This window comes from Thalassophryne amazonica, chromosome 12 (assembly GCF_902500255.1).
Source record: "Thalassophryne amazonica chromosome 12, fThaAma1.1, whole genome shotgun sequence".
Lineage (NCBI taxonomy): Eukaryota > Metazoa > Chordata > Actinopteri > Batrachoidiformes > Batrachoididae > Thalassophryne > Thalassophryne amazonica.
In genome coordinates this window covers 31,796,476-31,822,244 of record NC_047114.1, presented here as the reverse complement: position 1 = coordinate 31,822,244, position 25,769 = coordinate 31,796,476, and the positions used below count along the sequence as shown (strand labels likewise).

Below are 25,769 nucleotides of genomic sequence, written 5' to 3'. Positions count from 1 at the left end.
TCAGAGAGGTGACCATGGTCACTGTCAGATCTCCAGCGTTCCTCTGTGGAGAGAACCTCCCAGAAGGACAACCATCTCTGCAGCATGCCACCAATCAAGCCTGTATGGTAGAGTGGCCAAACATAAGCCACTCCTTAGTAAAAGGCACATGGCAGCCCACCTGGAGTTTGCCAAAAGGCACGTGAATGACTCTCGGACCATGAGAAACAAAATTCTCTGGTTTGATGAGACAAAGATTGAACTCTTTGGTGTGAATGCCAGGCATCATGTTTGGAGGAAAGCAGGCACCATCCCTACAGTGAAGCATGGTGGTGCCAGCATCATGCTGTGGGGATGTTTTTCAGTGGCAGGAACTGGGAGACTAGGCAGGATGGAGCGAAAGATGAATGCAGCAGTGTACAGAGACATCCTGGAGGAAAACCTGCTCCACAACGCTCTTGACCTCAAACTGGGGTGACGGTTCATCTTTCAGCAGCACAATGACCCTAAATACACAGGCAAGATATCAAAGGAGTGGTTTCAGGACAATTCTGTGAAGGTCTTTGAGTGGCCCAGCCAAGATACAAGATAATTTATTGATCATATGCAGATTAACACAGAGTCAACAGTGCAATGAAATGATTAGGATGAGAAGGACTGTTCAAACTCGCAGGAAGTACTAATAGCATGCAATATAAATACCGAAAATATAAGCATATGCAAAAAAAAAAAAATAATAATAATAATAATAGTCAGCAGTAGTCAGGTTGTAGTATTGTTCATATTGCACATGACATATTTCACAGTTGTGTAGGTTATTGCACAGGTAATAATAAATAGTAAAAACTGAGATGAGTTATGAAAGGTAAGGTGGTGACATACAAGATACAGTCACACTGATAACATCAATAGACATATAGTGTTAAGGAAGTGGCTTAGTGCAGTGTTATTGTCATAGTTCTGTGTTATTTAGAGTTCAGTAGTCTGACAGCCTGTGGACAGTAACTGTTCCTGAGTCTTTTGGTATGGGCTGGCAGACTCCTATAGCTCCTGCCAGAGGGTAACAGTTCAAATAGTCCTTTTACAGGGTGAGTGTGATCCTTAATGATGCTGCGTGCCTTACGCTGGCACCGACTGTGGTAAATGTCCTGGATGGTGGGAAGACTGCTGCCAGTGAGGTCCTCAGCCGTGCACACCACCCTCTGCAGTGCTTTCTGACTCTGGCTGGTGCAGCTCCCGTACCACACTGTGAGGCAGCCCGTCAGCACGCTCTCGATGATGCACCTGCAGAAGTTCATGAGGATGGTGGCGTTCGTGCCAAACTTCTTCAGCCTTCTCAGGAAGTAGAGTCTCTGCCGGGCTTTCTTAACCACAGTGTCTGCATGTAAGGTCCAGGATAAGTCCTCGGTGATGTGGACGCTGAGGAACTTGAAGCTGCTGACCTGCTCCACCTCGGTGGTGTTGATGTGGATGGGGGAGTGCTGACCTCCGCGCTGTCTCCTGAAGTCCACTATCATCTCCTTAGTTTTGATGACATTCAGAGAGAGGTTATTCTCCTGGCACCAGCTGGTCAGTGATTTCACCTCATCTCTGTAGGCAGTCTCGTCGTCAGTGATGAGGCCGAAGATGGTGGTGTCGTCAGCAAACTTGAGGATCATGTTAGAGCAGTACTTGGCTGTACAGTCATACGTGAAGAGGGAGTAGAGAAGTGGACTGAGAACACGGCCCTGAGGAGCACCCGTGCTGAGGACAAGTGTGGAGGAAAGGTGTCTGCTGATTCTCACCGCCTGTGGTCTGTTAGTGAGGAAGTCCAAGATCCAGCAGCATATGGACTTCTCCAGGCCTAGGGCAGTGAGCTTGGTGACCAGTTTGGAGGGGATTATGGTGTTGAATGCTGAGCTGTAATCAATGAAGAGCATTCTCACATACGCATTCCCCTTCTCCTGATGGCTGAGGGAGGTGTGAACTGCCAGAGCAATGGCGTCCTCTGTCGACCTGTTTGCTCTGTATGCAAACTGCAGGGCGTCTAGGGTGTCAGGGAGGGAGGCACACATATGTTTCTTAATGATCTGCTCAAAGCACTTCATGATGACAGATGTGAGTGCTATGGGCCGAAAGTCATTTAGGCAGGTTGCTGTGGGGGTCTTTGGGATAGGAACAACGGTGGAGGTCTTGAGGGTGGTGGGCACAATAGACAAGCTCAGTGACAGATTGAAGATGTCAGTAAACACCTCGGCGAGTTGGTCAGCGCAGACTCTGAGCACCCGCCCTGGGATGCCGTCGGGCCCGGGAGCCTTACGAGGGTTTACTTTCCTGAACGTCCGTCTCACTGTAGCTGTGTCTATGTGGAGTGTGGCATCCTCACTGTCCACATGTGGTTTGGTGACAGGTGTGGTGTTGTCTGCATCAAACCGGGCATAGAAGGTGTTGAGCTCATCCGGGAATGATGCGCTGGACATCTCCACAGACCTGCTCCTCCCCTTGTAGTCCGTCATGCAGTGGAGGCCATACCACACCTGTCACGCGTCGTTGCTCTGTTGGGCAGATTTGACCCTCTTCCTATACTCCCGCTGTGATGTTCATACAGTCTTTCTGAGGTTGTACTTGGCTGCTTTGTAGGCCTCAGGGTCTCCAGAATTAAAAGGCAGCGGTGCATGCTTTGAGTTTGGCATGTACCTCTAGCCCGACCCATGGTTTCTGGTTAGGGTAGGTGCAGATGGTGGTTTCTGGTACAATATCCTCAATGCACTTCCCTATATAAGCAATGACAGAGTCTGTGTACTCGTTGAGGTCTCCCTCTGCTGAGTCAGCAAACATCTGCCAGTCGGTTGTCTCGAAGCAGTCCTGGAGAGCTTCGTCTGCTGCAGTGTCCCATTTGAATATTTCCGGTTTTTCCTGTTTCAGTCTCTGTCTGTAGGCAGGAAGGAGGAGGACCATGTTGTGGTCTGACTTGCCTAGAGCGGGGCAGAGGAGGGGTTTGTAGCTGTCCTTAAAGGGTGTATAGCAGTGGTCTAGGGTCTGATCTCCCCTGGTGGCCATAGTAATATGCTGATAGTATTTGGGCAATACTTTTTTCATGTTTGTTCGATTAAAGTCTCCCAAAAAAATGAAAGCAGCATCGGGGTGTGTGTTTTCAAGTCCATTTATAATCCCATACAGCTCATCCAGGGCTTGGGTTTTAATAGCCTCGGATGTAGTAGGTGGAATATACACTACACTTAGTATCACTGAGCTGAATTCTCTGGGCAGATAAAAAGGGCCTTACTTTAATGGTGAGTAACTCTAGGACTGGTGTACAATGAGACGCTAGGATATGAACGTCTGTGGCCCATGAGGAGTTAATCATAAAGCACACACCCCCTCCGCCCAGCTTGCCTGAGTTTTTGGTCTGGTCCAGCCGATGAATGGGCCAGAGCCCAGACCTGAAGCAAACTGAACATCTCTGGAGTGATCTGAAAATGGCTGTACACCAACGCTCCTCATCCAACCTTGATGGAGCCTGAGAGGTGCTGCAAAGAGGAATGGGCAAAACTGCCCAATGATAGGTGCACCAAGCTTGTGGCATCATATTCAAGACGACCTGAGACTGTAATTGCTGCCAAAGGTGCATCAACAAAGTATTGAGCAAAGGGTGTGAATACTTATAAATTAACTTACTCCATTGTGGAATAAAGCTGTAACATTAAAAATAATGTGAAAAAAGTTAAGTGCTGTGAATACTTTCTAGATGCACCATAGTTTAACAGAGTTAGTTTACTTTTAAGAGCATTTTACACAGGACCAGTTCACAATAATCTGTTCCTGCCCCTGGGGGCGAAGGTAAGAAAAGATCTGTTCCACAAACATGGCAAACAGAGTTGCTGGCACAGATTTACATACAACGAACTAAAAACTTTAAAATGTACTGTAATCTTCCCCTACTGCGCAGATGCCACTGTATCAAACATGTGTGCTAAATCAGTCAGAATGTACTTTATTATCCCACAGCAGCCTTAACGTGTAGAAGGGGTACATAGAATTCACTCCAGTTGCTCATATAAGGGCCGTTGAAAATAAGTCCTTGTAGGCCCCGAGATCCATCAGGCTGGAGCTTAGCTATGGATTTTGTGGCATGAAGTGAAGGAGAGCCCATGACTCCCCGTGGATGAGATGCCAGTTGATTTCAGTGGAGCTAATTATTGGGTACACCTGTGGCAACTGGAACACATGCAACCGATTATCCTGCAGTATTTAAACCTGGGCTCTTCACTCCATCCTTGCTAAATTCTTACATTCCTCCATGTGGTAAACCTAGCTTCAGCTTTGTCTCCAGTATTTTCTCAGTCTAGTTACTTTTGAACCTGCCAGTAATTTTGTCTTTCCTTGTTTTCACTTCCTCCCCAGCATTAGCTCCACTGGTTCCACCTGGCCATGGCTTCTCAACTCCTGGATTCCCTCCAGATAACTGGCATCTCCTCCTTCCGTGCCTCTGCGACAGCTCCTATGATCCACCACCTACCATCACTATAAATAAATCTTGTTTCATCTTAAACTGCTGCCTCATAGCATTTGAGTCCATCTCATTCGGTCCCAACCTTGACAAGCTCCCAGCCAAGGCCAGAACCCATTTTACATACAGGTGGACTGAGACAATGCAGATTAATTGACTGACTGAATCCCTGTGGTACCCAGAACAGCCAAAAATGTAATTTTTCCACACTTTCCAATTTAAAGGTGATAGAGAAAGGTTGAATGGAGCATTAATCCTTGTTCTGTGATGTGATATGTAGCCCAAAAAAAATTGGTTGGGTCTGTAATGGCTCAGAACCTTCCTAAAAGGCTCTCTAAAACAGCTATGTTACTATGCTGGGTTTAGAATGCATTGTTTGCCCTTAATGACAGAGCTTATTTGGCAACCTCATTATGAAATGCACGTAGGTGTTGGCACTGATCGGTTGCCGTTGTTTGATTGCCTGCCCTTGCTCTCACTGAAAAGAAAGCACGGAGGATCAGCTGTTTTTAACAGCAGATGCGGAGCGGCTCGGAGAAAAAAAAAAAAAAAAAAAAAAAGCATAAAAATGTCTTTGTAAAGCTCAGTGCCGTTACCGGCATCACTGGTAGTTGTTGGCGCTCTTTTTTGTTCTGGGCGAGAAGGTTCTTATAAACAGACACACGCAGAACACAATGCGCGTGCTCTCCCTTCGCGGCGCCGCGACCGGCTGCTTGATGAGGACGTAAAAAAAAAAAAACATGCAAAATTGGACTAAAAAAATCCGCGAAACTTCATTTGTTTTGTTTTACTTCGGTTACTGTGACTTCCAAAGGTTATGCATTGAAATAAGCAAGCTGCCCTTTGCAGGCTTACTTGCTGCCAGCATAATAATGCAAATAGCTAGCTGCTAAGGGGTTAGTTCATTCCCTTTAGAGGAACAAACCAGAGCTAACGTGCCATTCTAACAACAGGAATATAGCGCAACACAAATTTAAAACAAAAGAAAATGTGATACTTACAGGCTGTACTGATTGCTGGGGTTGATTTTGTCGCAAAGTCGGAACTGACACTCTACTGAGTATTAAATGCCGACTGAAGCCAGCTTGAAATTGAGCAAGGTTGGTGAAACAGTCCTCCGTGAAATGCGCAGAGCAAAGAAATAGTCGGCGGTTGTATGTCCTGGGGATGCGGTTAAAAATGAATAAAAGCCAGTGATCGCGTACATTGCTTTCCGTGGGAGGAATATGGAAAGATCGTAGTCCGCTATGACAGCCTGGGAAGGCACACCTGTAGCTCGCCATTGCTCCTCTTCCAGTGGTAGGAATGGGTGTGCACAACCTTATGAATAATTAATTTAGAAGGGGCGTGTGTGAAAGGGGGTGGGTGTGGGTGAAAATGTGACGCAATGTTTCCCTCAAACACGAATTGGCCTATTTTCTGGTGGCAATTCAAAAAAGGAGAATTACTTGAAACAGAGGTTCTGAAACTTGCTGGCACTTCGTGTGTTTTTCCCACAGCAGGGAGACTCTGAACTAACACCAAAAACATGAAAAAGATGATTTTGATTCTCTATCCCCTTTAATGAAGAAAACTGTTTAATAAATCTACTCAAAAACTTTTCTAGTTTCACATAAAGATTCCCTGGGAGCACCAACAACCACCTGGCCAGCGTACAGTCCAGTAAAGCATCCGCAGACATCATGGCAAAGAAGGAGCTGAGTTAGTAGGCAAGACTCTCAATTTACACTCTTATCGCTTATGTCATTAATTTTGGATGAAGACTGAAAGAACAAGGTGGCGAGTGCAAGCGGCGGAAATGAGATTCCTCTGTTGAGTGTGTGGACATATAATCAGAGACAGGGTGAGAAGGGTCATGGTGCCATGAATCTTTTAAAGATGGTGCAATGAATCTATTATTCAAAAATATAAGAAGCTTAGGGGCCTACAAGCTTTACATCATTGAGGAAGGAGACCAAAATTAACACCCCGGAGCTAACAAACATTTTTCCTAAAGGTACAACAGAACCTCAGGATGACAACTAAAAAATGATGAAAGCATAGTAGCAGTAGTAATTCAATTCAAAAAACATTATTTGTCCCCAAGGGGCAATTCAAACCATAAACACTACATAAGTGGACATCTCATGGACTGCCGCTGCCTATTGGAGCTGATGTATCAGCGCGGCCACCATCATGGAAGGGTCCCTATTGCGCCCCCAGTGCATAGGGACCCCCAAGTAGGTGTATCCCCAACTACAATAATCTGTAACTCCCCAAATTTTTACCCGATTTTCCCAGTTTGGTTTGTTAGAAACGGCAGAGATTCAGTTACAAAACAGGATGATGTCACACATTAAAAATACGTACTTTCATGCTGAAAGACTTTGTCTTTTGCTCTTTAACAAAGACACGTGATATGGCATATAGATAAATGTATAAATGAATTAATTTTATAATTTAGTAAAGAAACAAGTTTGGATTGTTCATTTGAATTTATTTCTCTCTCTTACACACAATCTGACTCGCCCTGTCAAAACTATCTGTTGTGAAAGTGTAGGTACACGGACCCACAACAGGGGGCGCAATGAACGGACAATAGAGAAAGGTGAATAACAAGTTTTACTGTTGTGAACAGGGCACAACCAATACAACAATTAATACTTTGTAAGTCGAAATCTGCTGGTGTTGTGTGGGCAGGCTCGAAGGTAGGAGACGTCCGTCCCCGTCGAACCGGAACCACCCAGATTTCCTCTGCCACCGAAAACCAGGAGTACTGGAACCGCCAAGTCCCGAATTCCCAGGTGGCCACTGCCTTCGCTCGTCGGATCCGGTACTGCTGGCGGGAAAGAGCACAAACACACAGGTATGGGTGCGACAGCACCCAGTAGACGGAGAGGGGAGAAGCCGCCTCCACCTCTTGAAATAATGAAGCAGGAAGGTGAGTACTTATCCAAGCAAGGTGCTTTCTGTAATCAGCTGTCCTGAAATAGTTTAGCAAGGTTTATCAGAGTCCTCAAAATATATACTAGCAGAGTAGGTTACCTTAATCTCAAGGCGATATCTCGGCACTGAGGTGGAGACGCTGTCCTGCTGATATACTCCGTCCTGAGTGCAGTCAGCTGTGTCTAGTAATGGGTGACAGCTGTCAGCCTGACAGCCTTCGTCGGCGGCAGCGCCCTCTGGTGCCTGGAGCCCGCACTCCAGGCAGGGCGCCCTCTGGTGGTGGTGGGCCAGCAGTACCTCCTCTTCAGCGGCCCACACAACAGGACCCCCCCCTCAACGGGCGCCTCCTGGCGCACGGCCGGGCTTGTCCGGATGGCGTCGGTAGAAGTCGGCCAGGAGGGCCGGGTCCAGGATGAAGCCCTTCTTCACCCAGGAGCGCTCCTCGGGGCCGTACCCCTCCCAGTCCACCAGGTACTGAAAACCCCGGCCCATTCGACGGACATCAAGGAGCCGGCGCACGGTCCAAGCCGGTTCCCCGTCGATGATCCGGGCAGGAGGTGGTGCCGGACCCGGGGTGCAGAGGGGTGAGGTGTGATGGGGCTTTATCCGGGAGACGTGGAATACTGGGTGGATCCGCAGTGAGGCCGGAAGCTGAAGCCTCACTGCGGCGGGATTGATGACTTTGACAACCTTGAAGGGACCGATGTACCGTTCTTGGAGCTTGGGGGAGTCCACTTGAAGGGGAATGTCCTTGGTGGACAACCACACTGCCTGCCCAGGACGGTACGTGGGGGCCGGGGCCCGCCGCCGGTCTGCATGTTTCTTCGCCCTCGTCCGGGCCTTCAACAAAGCAGAGCGGGCAGCACGCCACACCCGACGGCACTTCCGTAGGTGGGCCTGGACCGAGGGCACACCGACCTCTCCCTCGACCACCGGAAACAAGGGGGGCTGATACCCCAAGCACACCTCAAACGGGGAGAGGCCGGTGGCTGATGACACTTGGCTGTTGTGGGCGTACTCGATCCAGGCCAGGTGGGTACTCCAGGCCGTCGGGTGCGCGGCTGTCACACAGCGTAGTGTCTGCTCCAGTTCTTGGTTGGCCCGCTCTGCTTGCCCGTTGGTCTGGGGGTGGTACCCGGACGAAAGGCTGACCGAGGCCCCCAGTTCCCGGCAGAAGCTCCTCCAGACGTGTGAGGTGAACTGGGGACCGCGATCGGAGACGATGTCTGATGGTATGCCATGCAGACGGACGACGTGGTGGACCAGGAGGTCCGCTGTCTCCTGGGCCGTAGGGAGCTTCGGGAGGGCCACGAAGTGGGCCGCCTTGGAGAAACGGTCCACTATCGTGAAGACGACGGTTTTTCCCTGGGACGGCGGGAGACCCGTGACGAAGTCCAGGCCGATGTGGGACCAGGGGCGATGAGGCACGGGCAGTGGCTGTAGCTGCCCTGAGGTCTTCTGATGATTGGCCTTGCCCCTGGCACAGGTGGTACAAGCCTGGACGTAGTCCCGGACGTCGGTCTCCAGGGATGCCCACCAGAAGCGTTGCCGGACGACTGCCACGGTCCTTCGCACCCCTGGGTGACAGGAGAGCTTAGAACCGTGACAGAAGTCTAGGACTGCGGCCCTGGCCTCTGGTGGGACGTATAGTTTGTTCTTTGGTCCGTTTCCGGGGTCCGGGACACGGGTCAGGGCCTCCCGGACGGTCTTCTCCACGTCCCAGGTGAGGGCGGCCACGATAGCGGACTCCGGGATGATGGGATCCGGGGGATCCGACGGTTCCGTTCTGACCTCCTCTTCGTGCACCCGGGACAATGCATCCGATCGCTGGTTCTTGGTCCCGGGGCGGTAGGTAATCCGGAAGTCAAAACGGCCAAAGAACAATGACCAGCGGGCTTGCCTGGGGTTCAGACGCTTAGCGGTCCTGATGTACTCCAGGTTCCGATGGTCAGTGAAAACCGTGAATGGCACGGCTGTTCCCTCCAACAGATGTCTCCACTCTTCGAGGGCCTCTTTCACAGCAAGGAGTTCCCGATTGCCGACGTCATAATTCCGTTCAGCGGGGGTCAACCTGCGAGAAAAATAGGCACACGGGTGAAGGACCTTATCGGTCTTCCCGCTCTGGGAGAGCACCGCTCCTATCCCTGAGTCCGAGGCATCCACTTCAACCACTAACTGGCGGCTAGGATCGGGCTGCACCAGAACTGGTGCAGACGAGAAGCGCCGTTTCAACTCCTTGAACGCGGCCTCGCACCGGTCCGACCAGGTGAAGGGAACTTTTGGAGAGGTCAGGGCTGTCAGGGGGCTAACTACCTGACTGTAGCCCTTGATGAACCTCCTGTAGAAATTAGCGAAGCCGAGGAACTGTTGCAGCTTCCTACGGCTAGTGGGTTGGGGCCAATCTCTCACCGCCGCAACCTTGGCCGGATCCGGGGCGACGGAGTCAGAGGAGATGATAAACCCCAGGAAGGACAAAGAAGTGCGGTGGAACTCACACTTCTCGCCCTTCACAAACAGACGGTTCTCCATCGTGACTGGGAGTCGTGTAGCAATGTGGGTGTGTCCCACGTGCATGTTTTGGCCCACCCCTGGCCCAGTCTCTAGGGGCGGGCGTTGGAGTTTAACCGCTCGGGGCAATCGTTTGCCATATGCTCACTCGAGCCACAAACATAACAAGCTCCGTGGGCCCGCCTCCTTTGTGCTTCAGGTGCCCTAAATGTTGCCCTGCTCGTGTCCATAGCTTCGTCAGCAGGGGGAGCCGTAAGCGCACGGAGCGCCGGAACAGAGGAGCGTGGGGACGGCGGAACTCGATCGGACCCGGAAGGGAGAGGGACGACCCGTGCCTGGCCACGCCCTTCGCCTCGCTCCCGGCGACGTTCCTCTAACCGGTTGTCAAGCCGTATGACCAGATCAATGAGCCCGTCTAAATCCCGCGGTTCGTCTTTAGCCACCAGGTGCTCTTTTAGGACCAGAGACAATCCATTTACAAAGGCAGCGCGGAGGGCAGTGCTATTCCAGCCGGATCTCGCTGCCGCGATGCGGAAGGCGACTGCATAGGCAGCTGCGCTCCGACGTCCCTGTCGTATGGACAGTAATGCGGTTGAAGCGGACTCTCCTCTGTTGGGATGATCGAACACCGTTCTGAGCTCCCGTACAAACCCGTCGTATGACTGAAGGAGCCGTGAGCTCTGTTCCCAGAGCGCTGTAGCCCAAGCGCGTGCCTCCCCGCGAAGCAGATTTATCACATAAGCTACCCTGCTAGCATCAGCTGCGTACATCACGGGACGCTGAGCGAAGACGAGCGAACATTGCATAAGGAAGTCCGCGCACGTCTCCACACAGCCGTCGTACGGTTCTGGAGGGCTTATGTATGCTTCAGGGGACGGAGGAAGGGGCCGTTGAACAACCAGTGGAACGTCATTCTCACACGCAGGGTCCTCGGGAGGGAGAGCCGCAGCGGCGCCCGGAGGGCGCGCTTCCATTTGTGCGGCGAGAGCCTCCACCCTGCGGTTTAGGAGAACGTGCTGCTCGGTCATAAAATCGATCCGAGTGGTGAAAGCGGTGAGGATCCGCTGCAACTCACCGATTACCCCTCCCGAAGCCGCCGCTGCGCCCTGTTCTTCCATTGGCCGTTCAACAGCCGGTTGACGCCCCTCGGGATCCATGACGCTGGCCGAGATATCCTGTTGTGAAAGTGTAGGTACACGGACCCACAACAGGGGGCGCAATGAACGGACAATAGAGAAAGGTGAATAACAAGTTTTACTGTTGTGAACAGGGCACAACCAATACAACAATTAATACTTTGTAAGTCGAAATCTGCTGGTGTTGTGTGGGCAGGCTCGAAGGTAGGAGACGTCCGTCCCCGTCGAACCGGAACCACCCAGATTTCCTCTGCCACCGAAAACCAGGAGTACTGGAACCGCCAAGTCCCGAATTCCCAGGTGGCCACTGCCTTCGCTCGTCGGATCCGGTACTGCTGGCGGGAAAGAGCACAAACACACAGGTATGGGTGCGACAGCACCCAGTAGACGGAGAGGGGAGAAGCCGCCTCCACCTCTTGAAATAATGAAGCAGGAAGGTGAGTACTTATCCAAGCAAGGTGCTTTCTGTAATCAGCTGTCCTGAAATAGTTTAGCAAGGTTTATCAGAGTCCTCAAAATATATACTAGCAGAGTAGGTTACCTTAATCTCAAGGCGATATCTCGGCACTGAGGTGGAGACGCTGTCCTGCTGATATACTCCGTCCTGAGTGCAGTCAGCTGTGTCTAGTAATGGGTGACAGCTGTCAGCCTGACAGCCTTCGTCGGCGGCAGCGCCCTCTGGTGCCTGGAGCCCGCACTCCAGGCAGGGCGCCCTCTGGTGGTGGTGGGCCAGCAGTACCTCCTCTTCAGCGGCCCACACAACACTATCAGGCTTGAAGTGATCACTACAGAGCTTTGACGACTCAGTCGCAAAAAAAACGTCTTATAGCAACTTGCCATTGCCTCCTCAAGCCTGTATCACTGGGAAACCTTTAAAAAGAAACCAAAAAAAAAAACAAAACCCTTCAAGAGTAGTAGCTGTGTTTCCATCCACCTATTTTAATGCACATTTTAATTTTGCTGTGAAACAAAAGCACATAAGTGGATGGAAATGCACACAAATGTATTCTTCCTTTTGCCGGATTAACGAAAATTTGCTTAAGAGTTGCGATACTAGTTGGATGGAAACAGCTAATGACAGAGTTTACCAGTTCCTGATCTAATAACGTTACACGCAAGTACCGTTTGTTACAATGACATATTACAAATGGTAAAATAACCAAAATTATTGTTCAATCTTGTAAAAGGTAATACCACGTGATCTGGTTTCTATACTGCACCGGTTATTGCAACCATAAGCTGCACAAAATGCCGTCTTATTTGGTCACTTTCCATTGACTCCGGTGCTAGCCTACTGTGAAGAGATTCATCCAATATACAGTCAAGTGCCTGGAGATATGATTGTGAGTTGGTTAAAAAAATAAAATAAAATAAAGAATGCTGTTGGTGCATAGTTGCTATATACTAGAACGTTGACCTGTGGGGAACCACAGGTTCTAGATGTGGTTATTTGTACTATATACGGAGGACAGCTGACTTTTGGGGAAAATCTGTTTACAGTTATGCTGCATTTTTTAAGTATTAACATGGAAAAAATTCTTGGCTTGTATGAGTCTTTATTGAAGCTTTAATCTGTTTTCAGTTGTGTTCAATTTTCTAAAATGAATTTCTGTCATCAACAAGCTTTTCTGAAGCTGCTTAACTAGTACAATATTCCACGGAAAGAAATTACGAATACCTGAAGTTTTATATTTGCAATGTGACAAGTGTTCGCAATAGATCAAATTTCCTTTTTTTGGCCCGTGTGAGAAACAATTCTGCTGTTTTATCCGGCGTGTGAACATGCTAATTCTCAGTTTGGGGTCACATGCATACAGAAAATGTCCAGATTTGAATCTGCTGTCTGGGATGTTAGAGGACAGACAGGCTGAGGAAGTCTGTCAGGTCTGCACCAACCTCACAGGCTTTTATTTTGAAATACTGGCTCTTATTGTGGAAGTGCATATTGGTCCAATGATTTTGCTGGTTACACGACTTGAATCCTCATGAAAATACACGTGTATTTCAAAGGACGAAAGTCAGCTCTTTCTGGATTTCAACTGATGCTCCAGATACACAAACACACACAGTCCACTTCACACAGACGTACGATATCACTGTTCAATATTGCAATGACAATATGACTTGTGATGAATGAACAAACATAGATGAACTAACAATTTCCTCAATGTAAAATCATTGAGAACCAGCGCTTCATGGTCCAATCTTACCTCACATCATAGCGTGTGCGAATAAAATTATTTTTATTTATTGCAATGTGTTTATTGCGCATGCTCATATTGCAATGATAAAAATGAGTACAGCAATAAGGCACACAAGCCATACCCAGACTTCGTCCTTATTCTCTACTAGCTGAGTTACCCATTCTACACACGGATAATAAAGAAGAATTTTAGCCATGTCACTTTCATTAATGTGTAGTAAGTTGCATTGCATTTATGTAGTCATCATTAATTTTCATTGAGCAATTTGTGACATTCATGAAACTCAAGTGAATGATGAAAAAGGTAATAGCATGTCATCACTGCAATGCTCTGGCATGTCGTACACAGCAGGTACATTTTAATTCAAAAAACGTGCGACTTAACTCGCATGTGGTGTGCGCTGGCCCATTCAGATTGTAACTGAAGTGCACCCTAGCCAGCTGCTACTACAGTAAAGTGTGATGCTCACCTGAGCTGAGTACCATGTAAACTGTGAAAATAAGGGCTCCAGTGAGCAGGTTGTGATCTAATATATAAAGCTGAATGTACAGTGAGGAAAATAAGTATTTGAACACCCTGAGATTTTGCAAGTTCTCCCACTTAGAAATCATGGAGGGGTCTGAAATTTTCATCTTAGGTGCATGTCCACTGTGAGAGATATAATCTAAAAAAAAAAAAAAAAAAAAATCCGGAAATCACAATGTATGATTTTTTTAATAATTTATTTGTATGTTACTGCTGCAAATAAGTATTTCAACACCTGTGAAAATCAATGTTAATATTTGGTACAGTAGCCTTTGTTTGTACAACCCCTGGCAAAAATTATGGAATCACGGCCTCGGAGGATGTTCATTCAGTTGTTTAATTTTGTAGAAAAAAAGCAGATCACAGACATGACACAAAACTAAAGTCATTTCAAATGGCAACTTTCTGGCTTTAAGAAACACTATAAGAAATCAGGAAAAAAAAATTGTGGCAGTCAGTAACTGTTACTTTTTTAGACCAAGCAGAGGGAAAAAAATATGGAATCACTCAATTCTGAGGAAAAAATTATGGCATCATGAAAAACAAAAGAACGCTCAAACACATCACTAGTATTTTGTTGCACCACCTCTGGCTTTTATAACAGCTTGCAGTCTCTGAGGCATGGACTTAATGAGTGAAACAGTACTCTTCATCAATCTGGCTCCAACTTTCTCTGATTGCTGTTGCCAGATCAGCTTTGCAGGTTGGAGCCTTGTCATGGACCATTTTCTTCAACTTCCACCAAAGATTTTCAATTGGATTAAGATCCGGACTATTTGCAGGCCATGACATTGACCCTATGTGTCTTTTTACAAGGAATGTTTTCACAGTTTTTGCTCTATGGCAAGATGCATCATCATCTTGAAAAATGATTTCATCATCCCCAAACATCCTTTCAATTGATGGGATAAGAAAAGTGTCCACAATATCAACGTAAACTTGTGCATTTATTGATGATGTAATGACAGCCATCTCCCCAGTGCCTTTACCTGACATGCAGCCCCATATCATCAGTGACTGTGGAAATTTACATGTTCTCTTCAGGCAGTCATCTTTATAAATCTCATTGGAACGGCACCAAACAAAAGTTCCACCATCATCACCTTGCCCAATGCAGATTCGAGATTCATCACTGAATATGACTTTCATCCAGTCATCCACGATTGCTTTTCCTTAGCCCATTGTAACCTTGTTTTTTTCTGTTTAGGTGTTAATGATGGCTTTCCTTTAGCTTTTCTGTTTGTAAATCCCATTTCCTTTAGGCGGTTTCTTACAGTTCGGTCACTCCAGTTTCCTCCCATTCGTTCCTCATTTGTTTTGTTGTGCATTTTCGATTTTTGAGACATATTGCTTTAAGTTTTCTGTTTTGACACTTTGATGTCTTCCTTGGTCTACCAGTATGTTTGCCTTTAACAACCTTCCCATGTTGTTTGTATTTGGTCCAGAGTTTAGACACAGCTGACTGTGAACAACCAACATCTTTTGCAACATTGCGTGATGATTTACGCTCTTTTAAGAGTTTGATAATCCTCTCCTTTGTTTCAATTGACATCTCTCGTGTTGGAGCCATGATTCATGTCAGTCCACTTGGTGCAACAGCTCTCCAAGGTGTGATCACTCCTTTTTAGATGCAGACTAACGAGCAGATCTGATCTGATGCAGGTGTTAGTTTTGGGGATGAAAATTTACAGGGTGATTCCATAATTTTTTCCTCAGAATTGAGTGAGTCCATATTTTTTTTCCCTCTGCTTGGTCTAAAAAAGTAACCTTTACTGACTGCCACAATTTTTTTTCCTGATTTCTTATAGTGTTTCTTAAAGCCAGAAAGTTGCCATTTGAAATGACTTTAGTTTTGTGTCATGTCTGTGATCTGCTTTTTTTCTACAAAATTAAACAACTGAATGAACATCCTCCGAGGCCGGTGATTCCATAATTATTGCCAGGGGTTGTAATTACAGAGGTCAAATGTTTCCTGTGGTTCTTGACCAAGTTTTCACACACTGCAGCAGGGATTTTGGTCCACTCATCCATACAGATCTTCTCCAAATCTTTCAGCTTTGGAGTTTCAGCTCCCTCCAAAGATTTTCTATTGAGTTCACATCTGGAGACTGGCCAGGCCACTCCAAGACCTTGAAATGCTTCTTACGGAGCCCCTCCTTAGTTGCCCTGGCTGTGTGTTTGGGGTCGTTGTCATGCTGGAAGACCCAGCCATGACCCATCTTCAATGCTCTTACTGAGGGAAGGAGGTTGTTTGCCAAAATCTCGCAATACATGACCCCATCCATCCTCCCTTCAATACGGTGCAATCGTCCTGTCCCCTTTGCAGAAGAGCACCGCCAGAGTATGATATTTCCACCCCCATGCTTCATGGTTGGGATGGTTTTCTTGGGGTTGTTCTCATCCTCTAAACATGATAAGTGGAGTTGATTCCAAAAAACTCTATTCTGGTCTCATCTGATCACATGACCTTCTCCCATGCCTCCTCTGGATCATCCAGATGGTCACTGGTGAACTTCAAATGGGCCTGGACATGTGCTGGCTTGAGCAGGGGGACCTTGCTGCCCTGCAGGATTTTAAACCATGACAGCATCATGTGTTACTAATGTAATCTTTGTGACTGTGGTCCCAGCTCTCTTCAGGTCATTGACCAAGTCCTTCTGTGTAGTTCTGAGCTTTCTCAGAATCATCCTTACCCCACAAAGTGAGATCTTGCATGGAATCCCAGATGGAGGGAGATTGACAGTCATCTTGTGTTTCTTCCACGTTCTAATAAATAATCATAACAGTTGTTGTCTTCTACCAAGCTGCTTGCCTGTTGTCCTGTAGTCCAACCCAGCCTTGTGCAGGTCTACAGTTTTGTCCCTGGTGTCCTTAGACGGCTCTTTGGTCTTACCTATGGTGGACAGGTTGGAGTGTGATTGATTGAGTGTGTGAACAGGTGTCTTTTATACAGGTAACAAGTTCAAACAGGTGCAATTAATACAGGTAAAGAGTGCAGAATAAGAGGGCTTCTTAAAGAAAAATTAACAGGTCTGTGTGAACCAGAATTCTTGCTGGGTGGTAGGTGTTTTTTTCAATTATTAGATTATGTCTCTCATAGTAGACGGGCACCTAAGATGAAAATTTCAGACCCCTCAATGATTTCTAAGTGGAAGAACTTGCAAAATCGCAGGGTGTTCAAATACTTATTTTCCTCACTGTATGTGTGTGCGTGTTCAGGTACATACGCTTTCAACCTAAGGGCTCCAGTCACCTTACCAAGTTTGGTGTTGATTGCTTAATTACTCCGGCAGTGCATAGAGAACACACACGCAGTCAGCTTTATATATTATATGAGAATAAAGGTTAGATTAAATTATTTATCTGTGATTTCAGACTATTCTCACCTTAGTGATGGTGTTGCTGCCCGGAATTGGTTCACAACAATAGAGGTATCCAATGCAATTATTCTTCCTGTGAAGTACAAGTACACAATAAGAGCAACATCAGCAGCCAATGGCAGCTGGTTAAAAACAAACAAATAAATAAAATCCAAGTAGGGCAAGATAACCTTCTAAGAGTTTCAATAATCTAACCATTATAATTCAATGCCACATCAAAAATACAGTTGTATGCAAAAGTTTGGTCACCCCTGATAATTTTCATGATTTTCCTTTATAAATCATTGGTTGTCTGGATCAGAAATTTCAGTTAAATATATCATATAGTAGACAAACACACTGATATTTGAGAAGTGAAATAAAGTTTCTAGTATTTACAGAAAGCGTGCAATAATTCTTTAAACGTTTGTATACAACTGTATTCTAATTAAAAGGCATTAAAATGACAAACCTTTTTACATAATATTTTTGGAAACTTTTAATTATTATCAAAATAAAAATTTCAACTGAATTAAAATATTTTTAAGTTATGTGACTAAGGATGTCACTATGGCAAAAAATGTTGCACATGCTATTTCTTATTCCTTGTCATTTTCTGTCATTATATTATTCAATAACTTCTCAAATATCAAAATAAAATGTCAGGGTTGGCAAGGCAGTTGTGTTATTATGGTCTATCACAGTATCTCAGTGATGTCCACAAAGCTGCAGATATTAAATAATAACCAGGTTGTGCAATGTCTTGTTAAATGGAAAATCACAATGCCAGTACTAAAACATTGTGATTGGCAAAAAAAAAAAAAAATCTGGCTGTGGAGGAAGTTCATTTTATAACATACTTTGGAGGTTTATAATTTGCAATTACTTTTTTATTTTACACCTTTTAAAATGACCAGTAAATCAATTAACAAATTGCTATTTATTTATATACTATTACTAATTTACCCTAATGGACCAAGTAACAGCACAAATTTGATTTTCATAAGTTTTTGTCACCTGTAGCACTGACAACAGCCAAGTCCTCATTATTTGGCTAAAATCAGGAAAAGTTTTTTTTTTTTTTTTTTCTCGCAGAGTCCCCGCTCGCATGTCTGCATAACTCCAGAAAGGTCAATTCTTCCTGACATCTTGGCTTAAGATGCACTGCGTTAAAAGTGGATGCTCCGTTGTATGCCTCCACAGTCCACCGAGCAGCTCTGTGCCCAGCAGCACAGTGTCTATTAATATTTTATTTGCTAATGGTCCTGGGCATTCTGCTGGAGCACCCAGGCACTGCTGACAACATCCCAATCCATCTCCGTGCATCTTCAGGCAGGCAACGGCTTCTTGATATCTAAGATTTTTTTTTATAAACTCACTGTGATCTTTAAATTGTGCAGTCTTTGGCTGGCACTCCTTAAAGTACATATTCATCTGTGCTCAATTTGAACTCATTTGCAACAAAATTCATAAATCTATAATTTACATTACAGAAAGGACGATGGAATTTTTGGCAGGCTGGGGGTGTGGCATCAGAACGGTGGGTTTCCCATCAAGTCAGTCAGCCATCAGCAATGGACTATGGAATCCCTAATGATTACGCACACATAATTAACAAACTAGATCTCATTAACCCTAATCAAATGTCTATTATAAACAATATGATAAAGTGGGATGAAAAATTGTCTTACTCCATGTTATTAGCTGCACAAACCTCTCTGACCTGCACTAAACAGGAAAAGGCACTTTGAAGCATGCATAAATGTGCAGCCTATGGATTTTTTAGTGTGATTCTATTGCTGATTTTTTTTTCATATCTCCATTCATTTATACTACAGTTATATTATTTTTGTTCTTTACTACATTTACAGTAGTTTACAATATTGTAGTATTATATTGTATTGTATAGTATATTGTCGAACTCTGCTCACCCTCTTTTTAGTGATTTTCAATATTTACCTTCTGGCTCACGGCTCAGGTTTCCCTCTGTGAAGGGTAACAGATTTAAGTTCTCTTTTGTTCCTGCAGCCATTGCTGCTCTGAACGCAGGCCAAGGAAGGAGTTAAAACTGGAATCATTTTAATGGACTGTATTTTAATGTTTGGACTGTAATTGTTTGTGATGCTGCACCATGGTAATGGTACTGGTGTGTGTTCTGTGTGTCATGTGCTTTTGATGTATTCTCAGGCTGCAGAACTGGTTGCCCCATGGGGGACACAAATAAAGTGAAAGTGAATATATTAAATATTTTGTGAACTAGTTGTGGGGAGGTGATGGTCTAGTGGTTAAGCGGTGCGCATGAGACCAGTGGATCCTCGGTTCAAACCCCCGTCTGGCTGGAAAATCACTAAGGGCCCTTGGGCAAGGTCCTTAAACCTCAAGTTGCTCCCGGTGTTTAATGAGCGCCTTGTATGGCAGCAGACTGACATCAGTGTGTGAATGTAAGGCATCACTGTAAATTGCTTTGAGCTTCTGAGGTAGATGGAAAAAGTGCTATATAAATGCAGTCCATTTACCATATTACATCCTGTACAATAATTTTGCTCAGTCTAATCATTTCATTTGGTTGATCATTTCTGGACTTTTCGCATAACTACACACACCCATTTTTTCTCTGCCTGAAACTGTGTGAATCTGTATTTTGTCTGGCATCTTAAGGCAAGACTATGAGACCGTGAGACCTAAGATCACTAGAACGGGGTATGTTTGACGATACATGTTCTTCCTCTTGGGGACATATAAAAAGAGCATGTTGTCTCCAGCAGGGGATCATTTTTCTGTTTTCTTTTTTGCTTTCTGTTTGTCTTTTTAATTTTGGCTTTTGTCTTCCTTGTTTTGTGTCATTTTGGTTTTGCCTGATGGTCTTTGATCTGTCTTTATTCTGCCTTTTTTGAGATAAGTCAAACTGAAATGATAAATATTGCTTTTCTAGTAAGTAAATGTTCTCTTTTGTAACTAAAAGTTTGACTAAATGTTTAAAGTTCTGTTCTGACCAACTGTAACTCTTCTGTTAGTTAAATGATATGCTTAGACCTGATAACACCCATCCCTTGAGGCTGCCTTGCTTATCACACAAAGGGCCCCTGAGAGACACTAAAGAACTCTGATCAATGGCTTACAGTGGAACATCGTATCAAGACCTCCAAATGACCCCTGATTCTTTTGGATGAAAGAGACTCTGATCATCACAGGCCTGTCATTTTTGTAGATAGAAGGACAATCATTCAGTCCAGACTTTGTTTTGACATCCTGTTCCCTGTTTCTTTGAAATTAACTCTGAGTTTCTGTTTGAACAGATGCGTTAACACTGTATGTGTAACTGCCTCCTGCTCCGATGTGGATAAAAGCTGGGCTCAGAAAGCCACACTTTACACTGTTCCAATCAGGACACCCTGGTTGGCTCAGAGTCTGGAGTACTTCGTATTAAAAAGCCTGTTATCTGACAAACGATCAACGTCTCGACTCTTTTTTTTCCCAGACAAGCCTGAAAATCCTCCACAGATACAGTAGTGTTCAGAATAATAGTAGTGCTATGTGACTAAAAAGATTAATCCAGGTTTTGAGTATATTTCTTATTGTTACATGAGAAACAAGGTACCAGTAGATTCAGTAGATTCTCACAAATCCAGCAAGACAAAGCATTCATGATATGCACACTCTTAAGGCTATGAAATTGGGCTATTAGTAAAAAAAAAAAAAAAAAAAAAAGTAGAAAAGGGGGTGTTCACAGTAATAGTAGTGCGGCATTCAGTCAGTGAGTTCGTCAATTTTGTGGAACAAACAGGTGTGAATCAGGTGTCCCCTATTTAAGGATGAAGCCAGCACCTGTTGAACATGCTTTTCTCTTTGAAAGCCTGAGGAAAATGGGACATTCAAGACGCTGTTCAGAAGAACAGCGTAGTTTGATTAAAAAGTTGATTGGAGAGGGGAAAACTTATACGCAGGTGCAAAAAATTATAGGCTGTTCATCTACAAAGATCTCCAATGCTTTAAAATTGACACAAAAAAAAAAAAACCAGACGCGTGGAAGAAAACAGAAAACAACCATCAAAATGGATAGAAAAATAACCAGAATGGCAAAGGCTCACCCATTGATCAGCTCCAGGATGATCAGAGACAGTCTGGAGTTACCTGTAAGTGCTGTGACAGTTAGAAGACGCATGTGTGAAGCCAATTTATTTGCAAGAATCCCCCGCAAAGTCCCTCTGTTAAATAAAAGGCATGTGCAGAAGAAGTTACAATTTGCCAAAGAACACATCAACTGGCCTACAGAGAAATGGAGGAATATTTTGTGGACTGATGAGAGTAAAATTGTTCTTTTTGGGTCCAAGGGCCGCAGACAGTTTGTGAGATGACCCCCAAACTCTGAATTCAAGCCACAGTTCACAGTGAAGACAGTGAAGCATGGTGGTGCAAGCATCATGATATGGGCATGTTTCTCCTGCTATGGTGTTGGACCTATATATCGCATACGAGGTATCATGGATCAGTTTGGATATGTCAAAATACTTGAAGAAGTCATGGTGCCTTATGCTGAAGAGGACATGCCCTTGGGTGTTTCAACAAGACAATGACCCCAAGGACACTAGTATATAAGCAAAATCTTGGTTCCAAACAAACAAAATTAATGCCTCGCAGATATGAAGAAATCATGAAAAACTGTGGTTATACAACTAAATACTAGTTTAGTGATTCACAGGATTGCTAAAAAAGCAGTTTGAACATAATAGTTTGAGTTTGTAGCTTCAACAGCAGATGCTACTATTATTGTGAACACCCCCTTTTCTACTTTTTTTTTTTTTTTTACTAATAGCCCAATTTCATAGCCTTAAGAGTGTGCATATCATGAATGCTTGGTCTTGTTGGATTTGTGAGAATCTACTGAATCTACTGGTACCTTGTTTCCCATGTAACAATAAGAAATATACTCAAAACCTGGATTCATCTTTTTAGTCACATAGCACTACTATTATTCTGAACACTACTGTATGAGCACATCCTGTGATCTGTGTTTATGTTGTCACAAATGTTAATAATTAAAGTAATTTAAAAAGACCACAGAGACACCACAGTTTCCCTTGTCATTCCTTAACAACACAATAGGGCACTGCAATCTTGTTTGAATCCTGCATGGTATCACAGGATTTGACCACTTATGGGGACCTCTGCTCCCGTTGTGCAATATATACACACCATAACGTCACATGGTAAAAAATGGTGTACTGTTTTGTTTCAGCTGCAATCAATGAAGGAGTCACGAAAAGGTTTTTTTTTGTTTTTTCCGGTTCCCAGTGGAGAAGGGAAGACGAGGCAGATGGGAGCCGTCTTGTCGGTAAGTGTTAGCATACACAGCTAACCAGAGTAGCTCCATTCTCTCGCCTGCAAAACCGCCTCAATACGTTTCAGCTCCGGTCATAAACAAACTGCAACACATGTCCACTTTCCCATCGCATTGTCACTTTTTCACTTTGTTTGCCCAATTTGCCCAAAAACGCAGAGAAAATGCCGTGTTTTATCCCTGGAAGTTGAGAAACTACGTCATATTTTACCCCTTTAGCGCCCGCCCTCAAAAGAGACGTGGCTGCCCAATTACACAGTGTTAGATGAGTTGCAATGTGAAACCTTACAGCTAGATGTCATCACAAATTCCATCAGGACACTTTAATAATAAAAACTATTTAATTGGTGATTCCAGGCCTATATTAGTTGACATCAGATTGAAAACTGTGTTTGCGTGATCGTTCACTTCCACTTTTAACAACCCTATTCTTATTTATTTATTTTTTATTCCCCATTTTTGGGAGGGAACTAATAATGAATCCGGAGTCCACGCCAGCTTGTCTACAACTTAATAAACATTTTCTATGAACAGTAAATGTTTTATAATAAGCAAATCTATTTAATAACAAATCATTTAAATAAATAAAAATAGAGTTCAGATACCTGAAATAGCTACTTGGCCTTCAAACACCTTACGGAAAATACCGTCAGCATCATTACATATATATATATATATATATATATATATATATATATATATATATATATATATATATATATATATATATATATATACGCCCTTATTTAACTTCAAAACTTCATTTAAAATTTAAATTTTATTTGCGAGCATTCTTAACGTTATTTTCACTTCAGTACATTCCAGGGCTAATGTTAGCTAACTGCAGCTAGCGATTAGCAACAATTCAAAAAACCTCAACAGTGACAGTACACGAAATAAATAAGCATGAAGAAAAAAAATGTTACCCGTGTAATCACTGATGTCTTTATGAGAAATAGCAGAAGGAGCATCAATACGAATCAAATCCGCCAGTTTAGTGATCCCCATTATATACAGGAAGTAAAATAACACAGCCCGTTTTTTTTTGTTGTTTTTTTTTTTTTTTTTACTTTTTTAAATCAGGATCTTGGTGGATCTGCAGCAGCTGTCGGGAAGATTTGGCTGTTCCCCATCTTCATAAGTAATAATAAATATAATGTCATATAATTAATAAATAAATAAATGGGGGGAGTTGAGGTGGAAACAAAAATTGGCCCGCTTGAATAAATATTGACTGAGACATAAAATTAAAGAAATTTAATTGAAAATAATATCCACTGTTTTTTAACATAAGATGTAATTTCTATATTGACATTAATTGCTCTTTAAGAGGTTCAGATGCAGTGTTATTCCCCCTTTCTTTTGAAGCTGTGAATTCATTAAATTACTTTGTGTTGATGTGTGACAATTTATAGATATTAATGTAGACTTTAATTTCTTTTAAGTATGTAAGTTCTAATAGACAATTTTTATATGCATCTGCCAATTTATAGCAAATTTCATATTCACAAATGCAAATATAGCAATAAGAAATCTGTATTTAAATTCTTCATTTCCAGCTTTTGTACTTTAATACCCTTAAAAACTCCCAAAATCAAAAAGCTGTGGAAACCACAGTTAATGTTTGATCAATTAGGATTCTGTCCACGCCCTCCCCCCAATTCATTTTAATATAATTCAGAGAGGCATGTCTTCACAGGCCGAGTACAGACATGATGAATGTCACTGCAGAGATACAGGTACGGTGCATCTGGAAAGTATTCACAGCGCTCCACTTTTTCCATATTTTTTTATGTTGCAGCCTTATTCTAAAATGGATTAATTTTTTTTCGCACAAATTCTACGCACAATACCGCATAATGAATGTGAAAAAGCTTTTTTTTTTTTCAGATGATAGTGCATGTCAGAGCACAAACCAAGCATGAAGTCAAAGGAATTGTCTGTAGACCGACAAGACAGGATTGTCTCAAGGCACAAATTTGGGGAAGGGTGAAGAAACATTTCTGCTACTTTGAAGGTCCCAATGAGCACAGTAGCCTCCATCATCTGTAAATGGAAGAAATTTGGATCCACCAGGACTCTTTCTAGTGCTGGCCGCCCGTCTAAACTGAGCCATCAGGGGAGATGGGCCTTGGGAGGTGACCAAGAACACGATGGTCACTCTGTCAGAGGTCCATTCCTCTGTGGAGAGAGGAGAATCTTGCAGAAGGATAACCATCACTGCAGCAATCCCCCACTCAGGCCTGTATGGTAGAGTGGCCAGACGGAAGCCACTCCTTAGTAAAAGGCACATAGCAACCCGCCTGGAGTTTGCCAAAAGGCATCTGAAGGACACTGAGACCATGAGAAACAAAATTCTCTGGTCTGATGAGACAAAGATTGAACTCTTTGGTGTGAATGCCAGGTGTCTTGTTTGGAGGAAACCAGGCACCATCCCTACAGTGAAGCATGGTGGTGGCAGCATCATGCTGTGGGGTTGTTTTCACCAACAGGAACTGGGAGACTAGTCAGGATTGAGGGAAAGATGAATCCAGCAATGTACAGACATCCTGGATGAAAGCCTGCTCCAGAGCGCTCTTGACCTCAGTCTTGGGTAAAGGTTCATCTTTCAGCAGGGCAACGACCCTAAGCACACAGCCAAGATATCAAAGACGTGGCTTCAGGACAACTCTGTGAATGTCCTTGAGTTGCCCAGCCAGAGCCCAGACAACCAACTGAACATCTCTGGAGACATCTGAAAATGGCTGTGCGCCAACGCTCCCCATACAACCTGATGGAGCTTGAGAGGTGCTGCCAAGAGGAATGGGCAAAACTACAACCCCTGGCAATAATTATGGAATCACCGGCCTCGGAGGTTGTTCATTCAGTTGTTTAATTTTGTAGAAAAAAGCAGATCACAGACATGACACAAAACTAAAGTCATTTCAAATGGCAACTTTCTGGCTTTAAGAAACACTATAAGAAATCAGGAAAAAAAATTGTGGCAGTCAGTAACGGTTACTTTTTTAGACCAAGCAGAGGGAAAAAAATATGGAATCACTCAATTCTGAGGAAAAAATTATGGAATCATGAAAAACAAAAGAACGCTCCAACACATCACTAGTATTTTATTGCACCACCTCTGGCTTTTATAACAGCTTGCAGTCTCTGAGGCATGGACTTAATGAGTGACAAACAGTACTCTTCATCAGTCTGGCTCCAACTTTCTCTGATTGCTGTTTCCAGATCAGCTTTGCAGGTTGGAGCCTTGTCATGGACCATTTTCTTCAACTTCCACCAAAGATTTTCAATTGGATTAAGATCCAG

At 44.2% G+C, this 25,769-nt stretch overlaps 1 protein-coding gene across 1 annotated transcript in view; it reads right to left on the bottom strand.

The window, feature by feature from the left end:
- Positions 1-23,514, bottom strand: part of zgc:110269 (probable flap endonuclease 1 homolog) — a 41,116-nt gene extending 17,602 nt beyond the window's left edge. The window contains exons 1-2 of the mRNA XM_034183966.1: positions 23,390-23,514; positions 17,153-17,219 (exon numbers count right to left, since the gene is read on the bottom strand). Coding sequence (XP_034039857.1) covers positions 17,153-17,219; positions 23,390-23,471 — 149 coding nt within the window. The 5' untranslated portion in view covers positions 23,472-23,514. The remainder of the gene's footprint in view (positions 1-17,152; positions 17,220-23,389) is intronic.
- Between the last annotated feature and the right edge of the window lie 2,255 nt (positions 23,515-25,769).